Genomic DNA, 25,122 nt, shown 5'->3' on the forward strand with positions numbered 1-25,122 from the left:
ATATCCGCCACAAGTTCACCTGTACCTCCACATACATCATCTATTGCATCCGCTGCACCCGATGTGGCCTCCTCTATATTGGGGAGACAGGCCGCTTACTTGCGGAACGCTTCAGAGAACACCTCTGGGCCGCCCGGACCAACCAACCCAACCACCCCGTGGCTCAACACTTTAACTCTCCCTCCCACTCCACCGAGGACATGCAGGTCCTTGGACTCCTCCACCGGCAGAACATAACAACACGACGGCTGGAGGAGGAGCGCCTCATCTTCCACCTGGGAACCCTCCAACCACAAGGTATGAATTCAGATTTCTCCAGTTTCCTCATTTCCCCTCCCCCCACCTTGTCTCAGTCGGTTCCCTCAACTCAGCACCGCCCTCCTAACCTGCAATCTCCTTACTGACCTCTCCGCCCCCACCCCACTCCGGCCTATCACCCTCACCTTGACCTCCTTCCACCTATCCCACCTCCATCGCCCCTCCCCCAAGTCCCTCCTCCCTACCTTTTATCTTAGCCTGCTTGGCTACTCTCTCTCATTCCTGATGAAGGGCTTATGCTCGAAACGTCGAATTCCCTATTCCTGAGATGCTGCCTAACCTGCTGTGCTTTAACCAGCAACACATTTTCAGCTGTAATACAATTGATGAATTGTGGATATTGTTTGGATAACACAAGCTTTCTACTGAACGGGTATTGCGATTTTCTACAGTGATTTTCTGTAGTGGCTTTCCATCGCATGATTTTCTATTGCACGAAACTGCAAAGGATCGCAACCATCGTGTTATACCAGAACACCCTGTAATTCATTGATGTTCCATAAATGTCAAGAGCAGACACGTGTAAAAGAACAATACACTCAAATTATTTAAGGAATCCTTTCTGACTCTCAAAAGGACATCTTATTGCAGATAATTGAAATGACTTCCCTGAGATGGCTAGTCTTGGATGAACCTGAGCCAAACTTCTCAAAGTTCGAGGGAATGCCAGGTCTTCAAAACCTTTGATAATACTTTCCACTGTTGACTATCTTTAGTACAAAATACAGCTAATTATAAATCAATTTTATATTACTTAATCAACAATCATAAATAATTGTTATTTGCACCCAACTTAAAAGGAGACTTTTAAATCTTTTCCCTTACTCTCCTGAGAAGTCTGGATCACATTTGCACTAAATGAGTGCTTTTCCTGTGCTCATCCTTCATCCATTTAGACATGCAACATTCTCTAAGTAGCGAGCAGACACAGAAACTAAATTAATCTTTCTCCTCACTAACACAAACTCAGCTCTATTGTAATGCATCTTGAAGTATAGACGAACGATTGAGTAACTTAAACCACAAATTGAACCTGCTTCTTGACCTATAGTTAAAAATTGATGGGAGAAATTGAGGACAGCAGATGCTGGAGATCAGAGTTGAGAGTGTGGTGCTGGAAAAACACAGCAGGTCAGACAGCATCTAAGGACCAGGAGAATTGACGTTTCAGGCATAAGCCCTTCATCAGGAAATCTCTGATGAAGGGCTTATGCCCGAAAGATCAATTCTCCTGCTCCTCGGATGCTGCCTGACCAGTGTGTTTTTCCAGCACCACGCTGTCAACTTAGAAATTGATGCCCTTCCTCACGTGGCATCAATTGGTGGCAGGGGACATCATATGAGAAGATGGTGTCTCTGTCCTGATTAAAGCCATGGCAGAAAGGATTATGGACATCATTTCCACTCCACTTCCAACTGAGGCCTTAAATTAAGGCCCACTAGAGGACATCATCCGGATGCCACTGCTCAGTGGTGGGAGGAGCACCTACCATGCTGGAAACCTGAAAAGCAAAGGTGATCAGAAGTTCTTGCAGGGTCCCAGGGTTGGGCAGGGAGGAATTCCCTGTTCGAAGGCACTCACTGCTTGATCAAGGGACCCAGCTTTGAGAATCACCTTCTCGCCCAATTCGTTTCATTACTGAAACATAGGTACAATTCTATGTGCCCATAAACACATTGTTCAATACCTGGACAAATAATCTCTTTTGATGTAATTGCAATCATGCCCATGTGCTGTAGTGATCCATTGTTGTTAGACAATCAACTCTAAGTAATCACATTTAGTGACAGAGCAAAAGAGTTAAATTCTTGGTTTTCCATTCTTTTGATCCTTCACAATTAGTGAATATTATATTTAGAATAATTAGTTAATCTTCTGAAGTCTTCATGTTGCTGTTTCTCATCTCTTCTGTATCTCTTTCCTGTCATAGAGTTATAGAGATGTACAGTACGGAAACAGACCCACAGTACAACTCGCCCATGCCGACCAGTTATTCTAGATAAATCTATTCCCATTTGCTAACACTTAGTCCATATCCATCTAAACCCTTCCTATTCATATATCCGTCCAGGTGCCTTTCAAATGTTGTAATTGTACCAGCCTCCACCAGTTCCTCCAGCAGTTCATTCCATACGTACAACACTCTCTACATGAAAACGTTGCCCCTTAGGTCCCTTTTAAATTTTTTCCATCTCACCCTAAACCTATGCCCTCTAGTTTGGACTCCCCCACCCCAGGGAAAAAACCTTGTCTGTTTATCCTATCCATGCCCCTCATGATTTTATAAGCCTCTATAACGTCACCCCTCAGCCTCTGATGTTCCAGGGAAAACAACCCCAGCCTATTCAGCCTCTCTCTATAGTGCAAATACTCCAACCCTGGCAACATCCTTGTAATTCTTTTCTGAACCCTTTCAGGTTTCACAACATCCCTCTGATAGGAAGGAGACCAGAATTGCACACAATATTCCAGAAGTGGCCTGCCAATCTATCCATTCTGCTTTCTTCACTTTGCCTTTTTCTTCTTTCTCTGCTGGGGAAATAATTGGGATGGCCTGGTGCTGCTGAAGTAAAAGTCACCAAAGATAGAAGCCTGTTTGTTGTACTACATTCATGTTAGGGTGCAGGCTTCAGTGTCTCTCCCTCAACTCCAATCTTGTGTTCTGTCTTCCTTCTTTTTCACCTTTTTTGCTCTTCCTTCTCCTTCCCATTTTCCATTCACTCTCATTGCCCTGTTTTGGTTCTTTCCTTGAAATAATTTAAAGGAAAGCTAACTGAACAGAAAGTACTTTAACGGGAGTAACACTGTCCAACCTACAAAGAATTATTTGTATTTCAAGAGGCTATTCAGCCATGATCATACCGTTCAGCAAAGAGTTATCTGACCTTATTCCATCTTCAGTTTTTGATATGTAGCCCTGTAGATCACAGCACTTTGAGTGCATGTCCAAATGTTTTTAAATGCCATGAGGGTTTTGCCTCAATCATCCTTTCAGGACTGAGTTCCAGAGCCCCTTCATCCCCTGGGTGAAAATATTACTCGACCCCCCTCTAACCCTTTTACCATTCACTTCATATCTCCATCTCCAATTACTGTAGGGTGGATGTTATGGAGTGCAACTTTGCCTACACTCCGGCTAAAAAGTCAGCAGGAGCCTGTGCATGATCTTGACAGCTGCCACCCAGTAATTTATCACTGGGAGCAATATTAATTACTTTAAAGTGAGAGTCCCAACCTTTCTTGGGACGACATTACATGGGATTGTTCTGTAGTCCCACCAGTGCCAGCAGGAATGGTGAAACTTGCTGGGACTACAGACCCATTTTCCCAAGGAGCTCAGGTAACTCTGGGTCTGGGTGTCTTGGTGAGCAGGAGTGGGATTTGCAAGTGGGACTTCAGCTGGTGGAGGTGGTAAGAAGAACTAGGTGCAAGTGGTCAGAGAGGTTAGTTATAAGGATTGAGGGACTTGGGACGGGTGCCTCTGATGGGCCATAAGTGACCAATAATTGTCCACTAAGGGCCTCAATATGTCCAAAGGTGAGTGGGCCACCTGAAACCTCCTTGACATGCCATAATATTTCAGACAAGTTGGAGAGGGCATTTAATTGGTGGGAGGACCATCTAATGTAATTTTGTGTTTTCCCCCCACCCCTTCCATCCCATAAACATATACCCTGAATTTGCTACTGGGGAGTGAAATCTATATTCACTCTGTCTAGGCCTCTTATAAATTTAGTTCAGGCTTGACTATATCTAAGAACCTAGACTGCAGTAAAGAACCCCACAAATTCACCGCCCTTGCCATCTCCGGCTTAACTGTTCATTCCGTTATTCTGAGATAATGCCCTCTGGTCCAAGTACTCTGATTAAATATGTTAATGACAATATGAGGAAATGTACTATAGCCAGATCTACCCTGTTGAGTTCCTTAAGAAACTTGTATGCTTCAATAATGTTGTCTCTTAGTCTTCGAAATGTCAATCCTTATCAGGTACAGGTTTTATATGAGTACAACCTACTCAATTTGTCTTACTAAGACAGTCCCTCTATATCAGGAATCAGCTGAGTGAACCTTCTTTGGACTGCTTCTAATGTCAGTATGTATTTCCTTAGATAAGGAGCCCAAGCATGGTCAGAGTATTCCAGCTGTAATCTGATAAGTGCATTGTATAGTTTTAACAAAACCTTACAATTCCATTGAAATAGAGGTGAACATTCCCTTTGACTTCTCTATGACTCACTGAACTTGGAGGCTAGTTTTTTTTGTCATCTGAGGGTGAGGACTCCCAAATTTCTCTGTTCTGTAACTATCTGCAGTTTTTCTTCATTTAAATAATAATAAGTTCCTCTATCCTTTCTGTCAAAGTGCATAACCTCACATTTTCTCACCTTATATTCCATCTGTCAACATTTTGCCCATTCACTTAACCTGTCTGTATTCCTCTGCAGACTCTTTGTGTCATTCTCATCAATCACCTTTCCACCTATTGTTGTGTCACCTCTAAACCTGGTCATAATCCATTTCATTGTATAGTTATTAACACATATTGTAAATAATAAGTTTCAATAACAGCAAACAACCCTTCCAGTGAACTCAATAACCAGTTTGTACAATCACAGATGGTATCCAATCACTAATAAACAATAACTGTTGCTGGTAATATCTTTGACATTCCATAAAAACTATCAGAGTGCCAGATGTTACAGTAACTTAGAATGAGTACCCTGTACTTATTAAACTTCTGTTTTAAATTTAATGCATAATGGATAGAGGTATAATAATTGAAATGTGCTACAGAAACTGTGTCTCTCTTAAAGTAGGAATATGCTTTTTGCAATTGGTTGTTTGCTTACTCAGGCTTATAAGGCAGGATTTCACAGAGTAGACTGCTTCAAAAGCATATTATTCCTAGTGGTAAGGTTGTCAGAGTTAGAAATTATTCCACACAAAACCATGTTTTTTCTATATATATATTAATTGTTGATCATCATTTCTATGTGGGTAGCAAAAAGCATAAGGGACTGTCAGAAAATACAGGAGGATATAGATAGACTGGAGAGTTGGGCGGAAAAGTGGCAGATGGCTTTCAATCCAGACAAATGTGTGGTGATGCATTTAAGCAAGTCTAATTCTAGAACGAATTATACAATGAATGGAAGAGCCTTGGAAAAAGTTGATGGACAGAGAGATCTGGGAGTGCAGGTCCATTGTACTCTGAAGGTTGCTGCACAGGTGGATAGAGTGGTCAAGAAGGCATTTGGTATGCTTGCCTTCATTGGACGGGGTATTGAGTATAAGAGCTGGCAAGTCATGTTAACATTGTACAAGACATTGGTTCGGCCGCATTTAGAATACTGTGTACAGTTCTAGTTGCTACATTATCAAACGGATGTGGACGCTTTGGAGAGGATGCAGAGAAGGTTTACGAGGATGTTGCCTGGCATGGAAAGTGCTAGCTATGAAAAGAGGTTGAGTAGGTTAGATTTATTTTCATTAGAAAAAAGTAGATTGAGGGGGGAACCTGATGGAGGTTTACAAAATCATGAAGGGCATGGGCAGGGTGGAGAGAGACAAGCTTTTTCCCAGGGTGAAGGATTCAATAACCAGAAGTCATGCTTTCAAAGTGAGAGGTGAAAAGTTTAAGGGGGAATACACGCAGCTAGTACTTCACACAGAGGGTGGTAGAGGTTGCCAGCAGAGGTGGTAGAGGCAGGCATGGTAGATTCATTTAAGATGCGTCTGGACAGATGCATGAGTAGGTGGGGAGCAGAAGGATACAAATACTTAGGAATTGCCCAACAGGTTTAGATAGTACATTTGGATCGGCTCATGCTTGAAGGGCCGAAGGGCCTGTTCCTGGGCTGTAAATTTTCTTTGTTCTATCAGGTACCGAGAGATTCAGGACTTATTTTCAGCCCCTTGCTGGGACAGGGAGATATATTTACTATTGTTTTGAAGTATTTCAGTTCTCAGTTTCCACATTCTATGTGGAGGCTTTAAATAAAATTAAATTTTATGTATAAAATGGGAAGTCAGAGTTTTATTTTTGTTTTGAGGTCATTTCTTCTGCTTGTCTATTCTCTACAGGCCACTCATACTTTGCCTGTGGAGCAGAATTCTGGATTCTGCTTTGAAACTCCATACAAAAATATGATTTCTTAACCAGATGATCCATGAGGAGAGAACATGCAACCAGTCAATCTGGGCTGTCATGTTTCAGCTGAAATACACTATTGTTGCTGTTTTGATTATGAAGTACTTCTGTTAAACTGCGTTGTCTATTTGATACGTTCCGTAATGTCTTTTCACCTACAGCATTCTTAAGCCTTTAAACTCTGTTTTTCAGTCTTGAAGAATTATCCCATTCCACCCAGGAGAAACAGAAATTACAGGCTGTTTTGTCCTCAATAATGGCTAAAGCAGATATCGAAAAAGTAATACAGGAAGCTGAAACAGTAGCTGAGGTGAGATGTTCCAACATTCTGAATCCCCAGATGTCAGAGCTGGAGCCTAACATTGCAGATTTTTGTTAGTTCCCATTGCTTGTGAGCAGGTATGCTGTTTGTGCTTGTAACCATGGAAGTGAGCACTGCAAGAAAAAAACTGTTGAAAAAAGTGCTAATAGCATTATTGCCTGTTTTAGCATTATTCAAGTTTTTCAGTTCTTTTGGGGTACACCAATTATTAGCAACAATGCATATCAGTTGTTTACATAAAGTTCGCAGCAGGGAAATAGATGCTGGTGTCTCAGTTTGTATGCCTGTAACTACAGAAATGGCAATTTGTGTTTATAGTAGTATTATTCCAGCAGTTGTCTTTTATCACCTACAAAGATCTTGTGGACAGTACAACCTGGATGATTCTGAATTGATGGTCTTTAAACTCTGCCTGATTTTTCTTCTTCCATTGCCCTAAACGCCAAACAACACCCATTAGATTATAAATAGACTTGTTGCCACCAGTGGCCAATTTCAGCACCTTTGTGTCCTATTGCGAGATCTGTGGGCATGCAATAATATTTTCCATGTCAAGTTCAGTTCTCAAAACAATCCATTATCAGGAAGTAATAGTCAATTCTGTATTTATGATCCCGTTCATACTTTTAGTTGAAAGTTTTTTTCATATTTGACTGCAATAAATGGTCCTGTGGGCAATTTGTGTTGGTCATTCCAGTCATGCTGAATGTAAAGATAATATCTAATTTTTGTTACAGACCCACTGCTTACTGTCAGATCAGCTATGTTTATTCTAGCTATGGGCAGGTTGTAATCACGGCCTACCTGTAGAGGTGTGTTCTGAAAATTACCAGGGTATATAGGCTGTCATTGTAGAAGGGTCTACTTTAGAATATTGAAGTTATGAATATGAACTGTCAACTAGGATTCTGCTGTATAAAATTTAGAGTGCAACAAAAAGAACCAGGTTACCTATCCAAAGAATTTCAGTAAAATAAATGGGATATAAATGACTTACAGTTATTTCTGGATCAGTGTAGTAAAATTATTGAACATGGGGGACATGAGAAGTCATTGGCAGATAGGATCGAGGAAAACCTTAAAGCTTCCTATAGGTAATGCTGTATATGTTCTATGGCAAGTGTATTTTTGCTAGATTTGAAACAGTTTTTGCTATCCTGTCCCTGCTTAATGCAGCAGTTTTTGCTGCAATTTTTAAAAACATATTTTGTTATTCCTTTTCATTTTATTTATTTTGTTATATGGAAAACTAATGGGTAATACTTCAGCCTTACTCAATCTCAGAAGATAGAACATTTTCCCCTTATCCAGCAAATTTGTTCTGTGGCCTTTCTGAGTTGCAATATTATATTTAGGATGTGGAGGAGCCAGGTTGGTCTAGAATGGATAAAGTTAAAAATCACACAACACCAGGTTATAGTCCAACAGGTTTATTTGGAAATACTAGGTTTTGGAGTGACGCTCCTTCATCGGGAACCTTCACCTGATGAAAGAGCAGTGCTCTGAAAGCTAATATTTCCAAATAAACCTGCTGAACTATAGCCTGGTGTTGTGTGATTTTTAATATCATATTTATGTAGCAATAACTCAGAAGATGAAACCATCTTCATGATTTAGTCTGTTGCATGAGGATTTTTAGCCTTAATTCAACACAGAGGACAGGGAATGGAATTTTACTTCCTGTTTATTCTTTACTGTGCTGCTGGTGCTCCCAACAAAAGCAACACAGCAATAATGTGGCTAAAGCAATGCAATTCTTTGCTCTGGATCCCTGTACACTGTGACATAATGGAATATTCCTAGTGAATTTCACATAAATATTAAATGAAGTTTTCATCTCATCATTTTAACCAGATCAAGTCCAAGTCACAGTGGTTGAAGTCCCATAACTATTTCACTTTTTTCCTGGTGTTCTAAATCTCTCATTTCTCTATCTTAAACTTAGTGCAACCAAATACGATTGCAAATCCAAACCAGGCTTCCTATGAATAATGCCTGATTAACGCCTGATTAACATGAAGACTTGGAAACTTAAACTGAGATTTTCCAATGGGTATCTGAAAGGGCAGGTATATTAATAATAGATGCTAATGGCATGGTGATGCTGTAAATGCATTTTCTGTCAAGATGACAGAATAGATAGCACTGACACAATGAGACTAAATCATTTCTCCTGCAAGCACCTTAGAAGGGCCTGCTAATTTTAGCAGCAGTACCATTTCAGGAGTGGCTTTGATTTTTTTTCTTTATTCTTTCATGGGGTTTGCCTGCTGTTTTATGTCTACTTTGCCTTTAAGATATCTTATCTTTTAAGAGTTCCACGTGCTGTGGGTATGTAATGTTGTAACATTTCCTAGTAGTTGGCATGCTCTGCTATGTGTCTGCAAACTGCATACACTACTGAATTGGTTTGCTATAATGTCTGCTTCATGACTTGCAATAAATTTTATTTCCTGATTTAAATAAACAAACCAACGGAATTAACCATTTAATATCAGACCATTATCATGACAAGTGTCACTAGCAAAGCCAGCATTTGTTGACCATTCCTAACTGCCCTGGAACTGATAGACTTGCTTGGTCATTTCTGAGGGCAGTTAAGTATCAACCACATTTCTGTGGAGTCCGGAGTAATTTAGACCAGGCAAGGCTGACCGATTCCCTCTGTAAAGGGAATAATGGACCAGACAATAGCGAGTCAGAGTTTGGTTTTTACAACATTCACTGAGAATACTGAATGGAATCCTAGCATCCCTACAGTGTGGGAGCAGGCCATTTGGCCCATCAAGTCCACACTAACCTTTTGAAGAGCATCCCACGCACACCCAAACCCTCTACCTTGTCCCTGTAAACCTGCATTTCCTATTAAAAAATGAGGTCTGCAGATGCTGGAGATCACAGCTGCAAATGTGTTGCTGGTCAAAGCACAGCAGGCCAGGCAGCATCTCAGGAATAGAGAATTCGACGTTTCGAGCATAAGCCCTTCATCAGGAATAATTCCTGATGAAGGGCTTATGCTCGAAACGTCGAATTCTCTATTCCTGAGATGCTGCCTGGCCTGCTGTGCTTTGACCAGCAACACATTTGCAGCTGCATTTCCTATGGCCAATCCACCTAGCCTACACATTCTTGGACACTACTGACCAACCCACCTAATCTGCACATCTTTGGACTGTGGAAGGAAACTGAAGCACCCGGAGGAAATCCATGCAGACATGGGGAGAATGTGCAAACTCCACACGATCATCCAAGGGTGGAATCGAACCCAGGTCCCTGGCACTGTGAGGCTGCAGTGCTAACCACTGAGCCACCATGCTTTTACAAGATTGGCTTTCAATTCCTGAATTATTAATTTAATTTAAATTTCAGCAGTTGCTGTATTGGGATTTGAGTCAGCATGACCTCTGAGCCACTAGATTACCAGGTCAGCATCATTACCATTACCTCACCAAATTTGCTACTTGTGTTCCACTGCTACCAGTTTGCCACACAAGTGATCTGTGCAATAAAAGAATATTGAGAAACAGGAAAATAGTGCTGTGCACGTTTTTCGTACTGTGTTGCTGGGGATTCAGCATGTCACTTGTTGCATTTCTGCCATATCTCTTTTGCCAAATAATAACAATTCTGTCTCTTGTCACTGGATATAGTACTTTGAAATACTGGAGATAACAGATCAATTTCTAATGATTTGCATGTCATTTTCACAGAAAATCATAATACATTTGGAGGTTGCACTAACAGAATTAATATTAATAATTGGAAAATTGGGTGGTCGTCAAGCAAGCTCCATGCCAGGAAATTTCCATGGAATTGTTTACTTTTCTTGTCTGACCTCTTTGTTTATGTAATTCTGTCTCTGCTCTTGAAATGAATTATACCAAGTCCACATTTATAGAAGGAGCAACTCAGCAGAGGGTTGAGACGTCTAATTATTAAACATTAGCTTGATATGATGAGCAATTGACTTCTCTACTGGAAGAAACTATGCAGTGTGGGACCGCCAGATGTCAGTACAAGGATCCTTGCTTTTCTTGATGATATTAATGACCTAGATGGGGACATGCATGACACAATTTAAAGTGAACATATTATACAAAATGTGAAAGTATTGTTAATAGTGAAGAGAATAATGGTTATAGACAGGCTGGTAGAATGGGTGGGCCATGACAATGACATTTAATACAGTGAAGTGTCCAGTGATATATTTTATCAGGAAGGCTGAGATGAGTCATTGTAAGGAGTACAAATGGGTGCAAGAATATAGAATCCACAGAAATCATTGAATGTAGCAGGGCAGGTTGTAAAAGTGGTTGAAAATCCACAAAGGATCCTGGACCTTATAAATAAAAACATAGAATTCTAAAGCAAGTAGTTATGATGAATCTTTATGAAACTCCATATCAGCTATACCGGAATATTGTGTCCAGCTGTGGACATCACACTTGAGAAAGAATGTAATGCCATTTGAGAGAGTGCAGAAAAGATTTATATGAATGTTTCAAGGAATTAGATACTTCAGCCATAGTGATACAACATAGAAACAAACCCTTCTGTCCACCACATCTGCACTGATCAACAACGCCAACTACATTAATCCCGTTTACCTGCACTTGATCCATAGCCTACTATGCCCTGGCATTTTAAGTGCTCATCCAGATGCTTCTTAAATATTGCAAGAGTAATACAACCCTCTCAGGTGGCACGGTGGCTCAGTGGATAGCACTACTGCCTCACAGCACCAGGGTCCCAGGTTTGATTCTCAGCCTTGGGCGACTGTCCGTGTGGAATTTGCACATTCTCCCTGTGTCTATGTGGGTTTCCTCCGGGTGCTTCAGTTTTCTCCCACAGTCCAAAGATGTGCAGGTCAGGTGAATTGGCCATGCTAAATTGCCCATAGTGCTGGGTGCATTAGTCAGAGGGAAATGGGTTAGGGTGGGTTACTCTTCGGAGGGTCGGTGTGGACTTGTTGGGCCGATAGGCCTGTTTCCGCACTGTAGGGAACCTAATCTAAAAATCACATTCCATATTCTAACCAACCTCTGGGTGAGAAAAGTTTTTCCTCAGATATCCTTTAAACCACTTACTCTTTACCTCAAAACTTATTTCCTCTGGTCTTAGACACACTACTATAGGTAAAAGATTCTTACAATCTACCTTCTCTATGCCTCTCATAATTCTGTATACCCTCAGTCTCCTCCACCCAAGGAAACCAAACCCAGCCTATCCATTCTCTCCTCATAACTGAGACTTATCACCCCAGGCAACATCCTGGTGAAAACTGTTATCACTACAGTAAAGATCAGGAATCTAAAGACATAGGTTTAAGATTAAAAGCAAAAGATACAATAATGACATAAGGAAATTCCTCATGAATTAGTAGGTGGTTAGGATCTGGAAGGCATTGCCTGAATGTGGTGGAGACAAGTTCACCTTGAGATTTGCAAAAAAAGGATTGGATCAGCTCCTAGAGAGAGAAGGTGCACAGTGAGGGTTAGAACTATTTCTTATGAGAATTAATGAGCTGTGCAATGCTTACTCTTTCTCTTGTATAGAAAGATGCATCTGCTAGAGGTTGGTTGTTGAGGATGAGGTCAAAATACATTGTCCTCTTGATAATTCCCTTTTACCACTTGCCACGGGTCCCTTGAACATTTAGGACTGAGTGGTGCTGTCAACCCACTCTTGGTAGTCTGGAGTGGGGCTCTGACAAAGCCCACCCAGGCATGTCAATAATTCAACCATGGGGGCTTAGCTGGTAATTAACTTACATGTCAATTTTCATTTTCTTCTGCTTTAGTTATGTCTGAATTTTCCCTCCAGATATTAGATTTTCATCTAACACCATTCTTCCCATTTGCAGGTTTTCTTCAGTTCATTTTGTAGCCCTGAGCTAACATTTCAGACTTCAGAACTCCTTCACGAAACTTTTAAACAAATAAAATTGGGGAAAATGTGGGGTTTGGTCACACGGCTCTACATTGAATTGGATATGTGACATTCTGAGTAGGACTTGCTGATAATAAGAGAAAATACTCATGGTTTGTTACGCAGAAATAAGTGAGCACTATTTTTCTTTTAATTTATGAGAACAGAATAAGGAAGACATTAACATCGTTGTGTTGACCAAAGATGAAGGTGCTGGACTGGGTTTTAGTGTCGCAGGAGGGGTGGACCAGGAACATAAATCTGTAACTGTAAGTATCATGAAAACTCATTTACATTTAATACAACCGGTTGACACTCATCTGGATCGTCTCATTTGATCTTTGGTTCTTCTCTCACAAAGCAGCTATTGTGTAAGGTTCTGGTCAACATTATCTATTGCCATGGAAATGCTAGCTGGCGCCACCTGCAGGATTACAGATATATTGCTGTGAACATAATATATAGGATGAAATCTCAAGATGTTCCCAGGAGCAAAAAATGAGGCTGTCAGTGGCATTTAGTCGTGCAGGAGGAAAAACATCAGCTTCCCAAGGGCAGGATGAAAGTTGGTAATTCATTTGGTGGTGGATTAAAGGTAGATTGTGGTCCCATAGCAAATGGCAAAACTCATTTTTCATGTATCAGCATATTGTGTATGCCAGTTAAAACAAAATTTCACTAGATTAAATTGTACTTTGCCACTAAATTAGCAGCAGACAAGAAATACAAGTCCTTGGATTCACAACTGGTTAAAGGTAGTAGGCCCGGTGAATTTGGATCTGCTTGGATGGCAAGCTTAGACAGACCAAGGGAAAGGAGGCCGAGCTGGTGCATTGAGCTCAAATGATGGCTGCCTAGTGAGGGCAGTTCAATGGAAGGACAGTAATGCTGGCCCAAATAAAAGGCATAGACAACAGAGAGAGGGAACTGGATTAACCAATGGAAAGTTAGATTCTACTGAAGGCATGATGGAAGAGAGATCAAGAGGTATAGGGAGCAACACAATGTCGAGCTTGGGAGCGTTTAGAATGGTGGATGGATGGGACATGATGCTGGGTAGGGTATCGCAATAAATGGAGCAGCTCTAGCATGATCAGGGATGACAGTGAATGACTGAAGGATCCCAGAAGGCAAGGTTAGGGAGATGAAGGGAAGGTTAGGGGTGATAGAGGGAAGAACAGCAGTGACTGAGAGAAGGTGAAAGGAAATAGCTTGCAGCCCTGGCCTCAAAAGTGAGTTGTCCAGGGACATAGCAGCGACAGGTGGAAGATCTGACCATGGTGACGCAAGGATACACCACAGTGGTGAATGTAGTTGATGTGCATCAGAGGGCTCCCATTTGGGCCACAGTCATTGTCAGAAAGCAGAGCTAAATCAACTGTGCTGACCAGATCTTTGCCAGCTTTCTGTCTGTAGTTCACTTCAGGTTTTTCATACTCCCGCTGCTTTTTGCTGCTGTGATGAAAAAGAAGAATTAGAATAGTCTGGCTCAGGGTTAGACACAATAACCCCTAAAAGGACAACAGAGGGTTAGGCAGCTCCTGAAGCTGTCAATCAGTGATAAGTAAAAGGTCAAATCACCAGAGTCCTATTAAATCATTAAACTACTCTCTCATTAGAGAGGGGCGATTGGTGGTGGTTTAACTGAGGGTCACCATGCCTCAGGTGAGGAGAGAGGATGAGAGGTTGTGTTCTTCATTATAATCTCAGTCCAACATGCAATTGGTATCATTCTGCATCACAAACCAGCCATCCACCCAGCTGAGCTATCTGTTATGTCAAAGGTGGAGGTTTATGAAGTTGCCAAAAATGTCGTGAGCCTAAGGATTGAAAGCCTTTTAGAATTAGTAAAAGTGAATGAAGATGTGGTTAAAGAAAGAGGAACTAGCAAGAATAAACAAAACAGGTTAAAAGTTTTAACAGGTATGTAAAACATTCAGAAAAGATAAATATGAGCCCACTAGACACAGACAAAAGAAGTTAGATAATGGAGAGGGAGGAAATGGGAGAGTCCAGAACTAGAGGGCATGGGTTTAGGGTGAGTGGGGAAAGATATAAAAGAGACCTAAGGGGCACCGTTTTTACACAGAGGGTGGTATGGGTATGAATGAGCTGCCAGAGGAAGTGGTGGAGACTGTACAATTGCAACATTTAAGAGGCATTTGGTTGGGAATATGAATAGGAAGGGTTTGGAGGGATATGGGCCGGGTGCTGGCAGGTGGGACTAAATTGGGTTGGGACATCCGGTCAGCATGGACGGGTTGGACCGAAGGGTCTGTTTCCATGCTGTACGTCTCTAAGACTCTAAATACTGTCTTCAAGGAGGCAAATAAAAAAAATTCTCAGAAATATTAGAGTTCCAAGGAACTAGCTCGAAAGAGGAGCTGAAGGAAATTAACATTAGTAGAAAAGTAGTATTGGAGAAATTAATAAATTCACCCGGATCTTATGATCTCCATCCCAGAATGGTCATTTTCCAAAATGGGAATGTGATGGTGAGTCACTGAACTAGAAATATTAAATTGGTTTTCTCCCCATAGATGTTGCCAGGCCTGCTGAGTTTCTCCAGCAAATTTTGTTTTTTGTTTCAGATCACCAGCATCTGCATTTCTTTGTTTTATTTCACCAAACTGGTCCTTGGGATGGCAGGATTGTCCTATGAGATAGGTTCTCGAGCATCAAGAGGATCAAGAGTTACAGGGAGAAAGCAGGAAAATGGGGTTGAGAAACTTATCAGCCATGATTGAATGGCAGAGCAGACCCGATGGGCTGAATGGCCTAATTTCTGCTCCTATGTCTCATGGTTTTAATGAGAGGTTGTGTTGATAGGACTATATTCTGTTTAGAAGAGTGAAAGGTAATCTACTTGGAATCAACAAATATTGAGCCGTCCCACAGCAAGATATGGCTATAGAGCAGGCTTGTTCTGAGTCTGTCAGCTCACTGGCAAACCTTTCTTCAGGGGTAGTGGTGAGCATACTGTTCATCCCTCATCAACTTCAGCTCAGACGAGAGAGGGAGAGCAATTTCAGGCCGATATTTGGACAGCTGCAGCCTGTAACAGAGAAACATATAACCAATAAGATGTTAATCGTATGAAAATAGGTTTCCACATCAGAAACAGCTGCAGAGTTGTATTCTATTGATTAACATATCCAAGGATTGGCAGGGAGTAAAAGAATCGTGCTGTGAAGATAATTTATTCATGTATTTCATGATAAATAAAACATGGAACATTGTAGGGGAACAGTGTTGAGAGAGTGGGCACATAAAATTTTTAATGGATTAGAACAGAATGGCAATTAAAGAGGGGGAAGAAACAAGGAAAAGGAAATCAGGCTGACACGAACTGATAGAAATAGGACAGAAGCTATGCTGAGATCAGTGCAGGGCCTGAGGGATATTTTGCAGGAACAAAGGAAGACAGACTCCTGAAGTGATAAGCAAAGCCAAGTGGCAGTATTTTAAAATGATAATATTCAGCTTATTTTCCTATACACTGAAATTGTGTAGGCTGTTTTCAGTTGGCATGTGAATTAATTTGGGTTAAGATTCAGGTAGATGACACTTGCCAGAAGTCTAGAAAAGAAATGTTATAGATTGAGGAAAACTGTGAAGAATAAAAGACATTGTTTGGAAACCATGGAATTTTTCAGATGGGAAAAAAGTTTATAGCCTCATGAGAGAGTGGGAATAGGGAGGGAGACACTCCGCTATAGCAGTGTGAAATACCAATCTTTGACCCTCCCTCTCTGTCCTCCTTCCCCTCTGTACTCTCCCTTCCCCTCTGTCCACCCTTTCCTCTCTGTCCTTCCTCCTGAATTGAAGCTCAAAATGAGACCCAGGAAACCCACAGAAGACTAATCATTGGCAGCATGAAGGCTTCATTTCGGGTAAGAGAGGGTGGGTTATCATAAGAGTGCAAAAAACGGGTGCAGGAGCCGACAGGAAGCTGCTGGGCAAGTCTTTCAGGAGAATTTGTGGGGCCCCTCCCACAAATTTACTGACAGCAGAATGTAAAGAAAAAATAACAAGACAGAGAAACAAAGAAAAGCTAAAAGTCATATGCAAATTAATGCAGAGAACAAGGGTGTTTAATATGTATATGATGAGAGATAGAAATAGATAGATGGGAAGATAGAAGGAGCAGGTAAAAAAAGTTATTCTTTGTCGTGATTGACAGGTTTGATATTATGTCAACCATTAATATTAGTGGTATATGACTTTGCCCAAAACTGATATTAATATTAAATGTCTGATCTACTTCTCCACCTAGTATTTTTCCATTAATAACTTTACAATTCAATGGTCCAAATACTAAAAACAGAGAACTCTAACATCTGATGGAAATGTTAATAGTAAATTATTACTATTGCAAGTATAATTTAAATATGCTGCAAATAATCAGTACGGTACATTTTTGTTAAATACGTTGCAAAAGAAAGTTGTTCCTTTCAAACAGTTCTTTTCCTTGCAGATTCACAGAGTATTTTCAAGAGGGGTGGCAGCTCAAGAAGGCACCATTCAGCGGGGAGACTACATTCTATCTATCAACGGAATGTCTGTAATAGGCACTACACATGTAGATGTGCTGAATGCACTTCACCGGGCCCGCTTACATAAACAGGCCATCATTGTCATTAAAAAAGGAAAGGAACAGGAAGAAATTTCTTCCAAGCCAGATTTACCAGTTCCTAAAGGAAACCATCTCACAGATGGAAGAGATGCGACTACAGAAATAATAGGAACAGGTAGGAGTCCATCGGTTCTCAGTATAAACTCCATTCTGAAGGTTGTACATTCTGTTAATGCTTTGCATTAGTCACTCCTAGCTCAACAGTTAACCTGAGGGTCAGTTAGCACAATGGGCTGAGCTGGTTTGCAAAGCAGAGAGACATCAGGGAGAATCAGGATACAGGGAGACAATAGCACAAGTTCAATTCCTGGACCACTGGAGTTATCACAATGGTCCCTCCTCAACTTCTCCCTTCGCCTGAGGTGATCCTCAGGTTAAACCACCACCAATCGTCTCTCTCTAATGAGAGAGCAGCCCTATTTCCTCTGGGACTATGGTGACTTTATCTTTACTTTGGTGAACATGCTTCAGAAGGGACACCCCATTCATTCTATATAAAGGGACATGCATGTGACTTCCAGGTGAGATCATAGAGTCATGCACCATAGAAACAAGTCCTTTGGCTCATCGTGTCTGTGCTGCCCAACAAACACCAAACTACAATAATCCTATTTACCTGCAATTGGTCCATAGCCGAATATGCCCTGCCATTTTAAGTGCTCTTCCAGCTGCTAACCAAAGTTAAATTAGGTGTGTTTGAAATTCCCAGTTGTATGTGATTGGAACAGTTTGGAAACATTCCTTAGATTCATAGGGAAGTGGTGCTATTTGACAAAGCCTGCTTTCAGTAAGAGCAGGTAGTTATAGTTCATTTTGGGCTGAATTATAGCTTGGAAATGGATTAGTCAACAGAAAGAGGAGGTTGTGTATAGAGGGAAAAAGAGGAGAGTTCCTAATAGAAGGTGTACACACAAAGTGTTTTCAGACAGCACTTCTCCACTTCCCAGTCAATACAAGGCAAGTATGCCTCACCAAGGAGGTAGGCTCTGAGCTGCTTCACTTTCTACAATTGGATCTGCGTGCTCACAACAGGACAGTGGCTGTGGAGATTAATGTGTCCTCAATTTCTATATCAGCAGCTCCTTGCAGGCAGGATCATGTAGCACTGCCAGTATTTCACAGTTCACAGTGCTCCTCTGAATCCGGAGGTGCCAGAGGACCTATAGGCCAGGAAAGTAAAATTTATCGTCTTCCCTCCTCCGGGAGAGAAATACAAGGAATGAGCATATGGCTTTGCCCAGGTTAATGAGGTTCCAATTGTACAGAATGGTGTAGGAACCATCGACTGCTCACGGACCCCAAATATACTGGGGGAGATCTATCACAACTACAAGGCATCCCTCGCCATAAAAATACAGACCCAGCTAGACATTATGGTATCCTGGCAGCAAGCATGATACATGAAATCTGGGTCTGTCAGCTGTGCTCATTATCTTTGAGCTACTGTGATATCCCAAAGGCTGATTCTGAGGTGGCAAAGCCTGCCCCTGCATTATATCTGGCTCAAGAATTCCTTCCACCACTGATATGGACAATGTGGTTAAACTGAAAACCATGTATCTATTAGAAACACAATGAAGATTTATCACATCTCATTGCACGATTTGAAGATGAGCAAGGAATTCTCTTTATGTCATAGTCAACATGCATCCTTCAACCAACACTACAAGAAACAGATTAACTTGTTATTCATTCACAGCTTATGAGACCTTGCCGACATGCACATCCATTTAAAAATTAAGCTTCAAAAGGTAAAACGTTTTGGATAAGTTGAGGATGTAAAAATATCTATGCAAATGCAAGTTCTTTGATCTTCAACTGCACATTTCTTCAGTGATTTTGATTTCAACTAACATTCCCGTCACTTGTAACAGAACTGTAGAATGTACCCAGTATATGTTGTATATCCATCCATCTCTGAAAGAAGTTCTTCCAATTAAGTACGATGCTTTATGTTCTATTCTTGACTCCCTCCTATTTCCCATCTACAGTACATGCTTCCCCTTGGTGACATCATCCAAAACCATAATGTGAGTTCTCATGAGAAAGCAAACAACACCCAGCACTATCTCACTGTCACCTCTAATCCTTCCTGAACTCTTGCTAAATTATCAGACTACTTGTCCAATTTCAAGTGCTGAATGAGCACAAATGTCCTCCAGCTAAACATTGGAAAGACTGAAGTAATTGTTTTCAATCCCTCCTACAAACGTCATTCCCTATTACAGATTCTATTTTTCTCTCTAGCAACTGTCAAAGACCAAACCTAACTTTCAGAATCCTAGTTGTAGGTTTGCGTCTGCAATAAACTTCCAACCATCAATCATAGAGCCATGGAGATGTACAGCATAGAAACAGACACTTCAGTCCAACTCATCCGTGCTAACCAGATATCTTAAATTCATCTAGTCCCAGCATTTGGGCCCATCTTCCTCTAAATCCTTCCTATTCATCTATCTATCCAGATATCTTTTAAATGTTGTAATGGTAGCAGCCCCACAAACTCCTCTGACAGTTCATTCCGTACACTCATCACCCTCTCATGAAAAGCTGCCTATTAGGTCCATTTTAAATCTTTCCCCTCTCACCTTAAACCTATGCCCTCTGGTTTTGGACAGTACCCTGGGAAAAAGACAGTGGCTATTCATGATATCCATGCCCCTCATGATTTTATAAACATCTATAAGGTCACCCCTAAGCCTCAGTTTATTCAGCCTCTTCCTGTAGCTCAAATACGCCAACCCCCAGCAACATCTTTGTAAATCTTTTCTGAACTTTTCAATTTAACAACGCCTTCTCTATAGCAGGGAGGCCAAAACTGAAGGCAGTATTCCAAAATGGCCTAACTAATTTCCTGTAAAGCCACAACATGACATCCCAACTCTTATACTTCATAGATTAACTAATAAAAGGCAAGCGTACCAAATGCCTTCTTCAACAGCAAGTCTATCTGTGACTCCACTTTCAAGCAACTATGAACCTGCACGCCAAGGTGTCTATGTTCGGCAGCACTCCTCAGAACTCCACAATTAAGTGTATAGATTTGCTACTTCCACCTTTCTGTCATTGCTTCACTCTATCCTTGCTGCAGGTCAGCTGCTGCTGAAATCCTCATCCCTGCTTTCGTTACCTCCAGATTTGACTATTTTACTGCCCTCCTGACTGACCTCCAACTATGTTCTGTCCTTCTGTCACCCTTTTGTTCAGATCAGCATTTGCTCCCAGTCAAGCAACATCCTAACTTTAAAATTTTCATTCTTGTTTTTAAATTCCTCCATGCCCTCATTCCTCCCTGTCTCTTCAGTCTCCTCAGCCCCAGTCCTGAAGAGATCTGGACCGATCTCATGAGCTTGAGCATTCTAATTTTAATCACTCCTCTTTAAGTGGTCATCACTTCAGCTGCCTAAGGCCTACTCTGGAATTCCCCTTCTAAACTTCTCTGCCTCTTCATCAATCTTTCTTCCCTTAACACACTCCATAAAACCTATTTCATTGACGGAGCTTTTAATTACCTGCCTTAATATTGCCTTTTGTGGCTTGGTGTCTAATTTTGCTGAATGGATGGCAGAGCTTTGGATGTTTACAGGGAGGTTTTATTTACATTTTTATTCTTTCATGGAATGTGGGTATTTGCTGGCCAGGCCCACATTTATTAGACTGGGAAAGCTAAGGCTTGAGGTTAGCAGGGGACACTTGCTAAAGAAGGACACTATGGAGGTCTTGGGTAGTGAGACAGTTTGGGTAGAGCTGAGGAACAAGAAGGGTGCAGTTACATTGTTGGGGCTGTATTACAGACCTCCCAACAGAGAGGTAGAAGAACAAATAGGTAAACATGTTATAGAAAGATTTAGAGGCAATAGGGTAGTGATGATGGGAGATTTTAGTTTTCCCAACATTGACTGGGATACACTTAGCGTCAGAGGTCTGGATGGGGTAGAATTTGTAAGAAGCGTCCAGGAGAGTTTTCTAGAGCAGTATGTCAATAGTTCAACGAGGGAAGGGGCCATATTGGACCTGGCACTGGGGAACGAACCAGGACAGGTGGTAGACGTTGCGCTGGGGGATTTCTTTGGGAACAGTGACCACAATTCTGTAAGTTTTAGAATACTCGTAGATAAAGAAGAGAGTGGCCCTAAGGGAAGAGTATTAAACTGGGCCAAGGTCAATTATATCAAAATTAGGCAGAAGCTGGAAAGTGTGGATTGGACACAGCTATTTGAAGGGAAGTCCATATGTGAAATGTTGGAGACTTTCAAAGATAGGTTAACGGTAATGAGGGATAGGCATGTCCCGTTGAAGGCTAAGGATAGGAAAAGCAAGATTCGTGAACTGTGGATGACAGGAGAAATTGTACGACTAGCCAAGAGGATAAGGAAAGCATACATAAGGTCTAGGCAGCTAAGAACCGAATGGGCCCTGGAGGAATATTGGAAGAGTACGACAAATCTTAAACGAAGAATGAAGCTGGCTAAAAGGGGTCATGAAATAGCTTTAGCTAGCAGAATTAAGGAGAATCCCAAAGCATTTTATTCTTATATAATAAGCAAGCGAGTAACTTGAGAAAGGATTGGTCCATAAAGGATAATGGCGGAAGGCTGTGTGTCAAACCTGAGAGAATGGGTGAGATTCTGAATGATTATTTTGCATCAGTGTTCACTGAGGAGAGGAACATGATGAATGTTGAGATTAGAGATAGAAGTTTGATTAGTCTGGATCACATTGACATAAGTAGGGAAGATGTGTTGGGTAGTCTAGAGGTTATTAAGGTGGACAAATCCCCAGGACCAGATGGGATCTATCCAAGATTGCTGAGGGAGGCAAGAGAGGAAATAGCTGGGGCCCTGAGGGATAGGATCTATTTATATTTAGAAAAGAATGGGCTTATCCGTGATAGGCAACATGGTTTTGTGTGGGGGAGATCGTGCCTTAACAACTTAATAGAAATCTTTGAGGAAGTGACCAAGTTGATAGATGAAGGAAGAGCTGTTGATGTCATGTACATGGACTTTAGTAAGGCATTTGATAAGGTTCCCCATGATAAACTAATGGAGAAAGTGAAGTCACATGGTGTGCAGGGTGTTCTAGCTAGGTGGATAAAGAACTGGTTGAGCAACAGGAGACAGAGAGTAGTAGTTGAAGGGAGTTTCTCGAAATGGAAAAAGGCGACCATTGGTGTTCCACAGGGGTCAGTGTTGGGGCCACTGTTGTTTGTAATATACATAAATGATTTGGAAGAGGGCACTATTGGTATGATTAGCAAGTTTGCAGATGACACGAAGATTGGTGGAGTAGCAAAAAGCATAAGGGACTGTCAAAGCATATAGGACTATATAGATAGACTGGAAAGTTGGGCAGAAAAGTGGCAGATGGAGTTCAGTCCAGACAAATGTGAGATGTTGCATTTAAGCAAGACTAATTCTAGAGCGAATTATACAATGATCAGAAGAGCCTTGGAAAAAGTTGATAGACTGAGAGATCTGGGAGTGCAGGTCCATTGTATCCTGAAGATTGCTGCACAGGTGGATAGAGTGGTCAAGAAGGCGTATAGTATGTTTGCCTTCATTGGACGGGGTATTGAGTATAAGAGCTGGCAAGTCATGTTAACATTGTACAAGACATTGGTTCGGCCGCATTTAGAATACTGTGTACAATTCTGGTCACCACATTACCAAAAGGATGTGGATGCTTTGGGAGGGTGCAGAGAAGGTTTACGAGGATGTTGCCTGATATGGAAGGTGCTAGCTATGAAGAGAGGTTGAGTAGGTTAGGCTTGTTGCCATTAGAAAAAAGGAGATTAAGGTTTACAAAATCATGAAGAGTATAGACAGAGTGGATAGAGACAAGCTTTTTCCCAGGGTGAAGGATTCAATAACGAGAGGTGATACTTTCGAGGTGAGAGGTGGAAAATTTAAGGGGGATACATGCGGTAAGTACTTCACACAGAGGGTAGTGGGCATCTGGAGCACGTTGCCAGCAGAAGTGGTAGAGGCAGGCACGGTAGTTTCATTTAAGATGCGTCTGGACATGTGCATGAATAGGTGGGGAGCAGAGGGATACAGATGCTTAGGAATTGGGCGACAGGTTTAGACAGTAGATTTGGATCGGCTCAGGCTTGGAGGGCCGGAGGGCCTGTTCCTTGGCTGTAAATTTTCTTTATTCTTTCTTTATTCTAACAAAGGCACACAATTAAGGCTTTTAGCATCAACTGAGAAGAGACAAGCAAAGTCAAGTGATTACTTATAGAAATAAGTAATTTGTACCAAGCTGTACTTGTCTTGGGTATTACAGGCATGAATGTGGACCTTAGAGGGGCCATCACCGTAGAGTTGCTGAAGACCTCTGCTGGCCTAGGATTCAGCCTCGATGGTGGGAAGGCTTCAATCAATGGAGACAGACCTCTGTATATTAAACGAATATTTCAAGGTAAATATTCCCTCTAAAAATGCAGCACATATGGAAGCCTTCCTTAATACATGCAACCAAAGCAAAAGTCTGTTAATTGAAATCTTTTAAATAATAATTTTATATTGATGCGATAATAACCAGCTCCAATTATAGCAGTTAATGTAACTGCCACAAGCCCATCTGAACGTGAGGTGCAACCTCCAACCTGCAACATTATGCAAAGAGAAGTATGTCATGGGTTTATTTTCCAGGAACAGTGTTGTTATGATAAGCCATGCAATTCTTCTGCCCATCTCACCCACATCTGCTACCCTATCTGCCTCTGCATATTTAAAAGCCATTGACTCAGTGCTGTCCATCAATTAAACAATTAAAAATTGAGGGAAAGGTATTTGCTATCTCACCTTCAGCAAAACCAGTGAGCTTAGCCCTTGCCAGAAAACTGGCCTTCACACAAATGGGCTTTGCGGGCTGAGAAATGGGTAATGAGATGCATTCTCGAACCTGCAGTCTGTGTGTTGTAGGGAGACCCATAATGCTGTTAGCAAGGGAGTTCCAGGATTTAGGCCTATTGGCACAGAAGAAACAATGATATATTTCCAGAACAGGATGGTGAGCGGCTTGGAGAGGAAATTGCAGGTGCTGGTGTTCTCATATCTGCTATCCTTATCTGTCTAGATGTGTAGTGGATTTGGATTTGGAAGGTGCTGTTGAAGGATCATTGGTGAATTTTTTAACAAAATACTCAAGTACTTAGAATACTGCAATCCAACATGTCTAACCTGTTATTTTTCTCAGAGTCTAAACTTCCTGGCTTTACGAAAATATTTTCGCAGACCAGCATCAACGTTAAGGCCTAAGCATCTTCTCCCATGTCGTTACCCGTGGGAATGGTGCATGTTATAAATCTGTGCTAAATGTATATAAAAGGCTACTGCTGAAACTTATTGCACTCATTTAAATCTATGCACTAAAGGAGAGGATCTTGCAGTGCAGTGGTAGCATTCCCAGCTCTGGGCTAGAAGACCCAGGTTCAAGTTCCACCTGCTGCACAGATGTGACGTGACACATCTGAAAAGTTTGGTTAAAATATCTGTAAGTGCAAATGGCTTAAACAACTACTTTAAACTTAGCTGGTTTTGAAAACAATGTTTGGAAAGACGAAGACATGAGAGGTGAAAAGCAAAATAACAAAAAAATCCAATATGGAGACCTATGGCAGCTCATTGTTGATGGCAAATGGATATTCTGTTACATGAAATGAGTATAAGGAAGATTACCTGAATTGGTACCTTACTTGAAAGTAAATTGTGACCAGCAATAATGGTCAGGCTCAATATTGTGGTCACGACCTGCA

The 25,122-nt window shown here is 41.3% G+C and overlaps 1 protein-coding gene across 3 annotated transcripts in view; it reads left to right on the plus strand.

The window, feature by feature from the left end:
- Positions 1-25,122, plus strand: part of pdzd2 (PDZ domain containing 2) — a 379,487-nt gene that overhangs the window by 346,589 nt on the left and 7,776 nt on the right. For all 3 annotated transcript variants that reach the window (XM_060856701.1, XM_060856854.1, XM_060856775.1), the window contains exons 20-23: positions 6,667-6,784; positions 12,892-12,993; positions 17,202-17,475; positions 23,649-23,783. In XM_060856701.1, coding sequence (XP_060712684.1) covers positions 6,667-6,784; positions 12,892-12,993; positions 17,202-17,475; positions 23,649-23,783 — 629 coding nt within the window. The remainder of the gene's footprint in view (positions 1-6,666; positions 6,785-12,891; positions 12,994-17,201; positions 17,476-23,648; positions 23,784-25,122) is intronic.

The sequence above is a fragment of the Hemiscyllium ocellatum genome, chromosome 1 (assembly GCF_020745735.1).
Source record: "Hemiscyllium ocellatum isolate sHemOce1 chromosome 1, sHemOce1.pat.X.cur, whole genome shotgun sequence".
Classification (NCBI taxonomy): Eukaryota; Metazoa; Chordata; class Chondrichthyes; order Orectolobiformes; family Hemiscylliidae; genus Hemiscyllium; species Hemiscyllium ocellatum.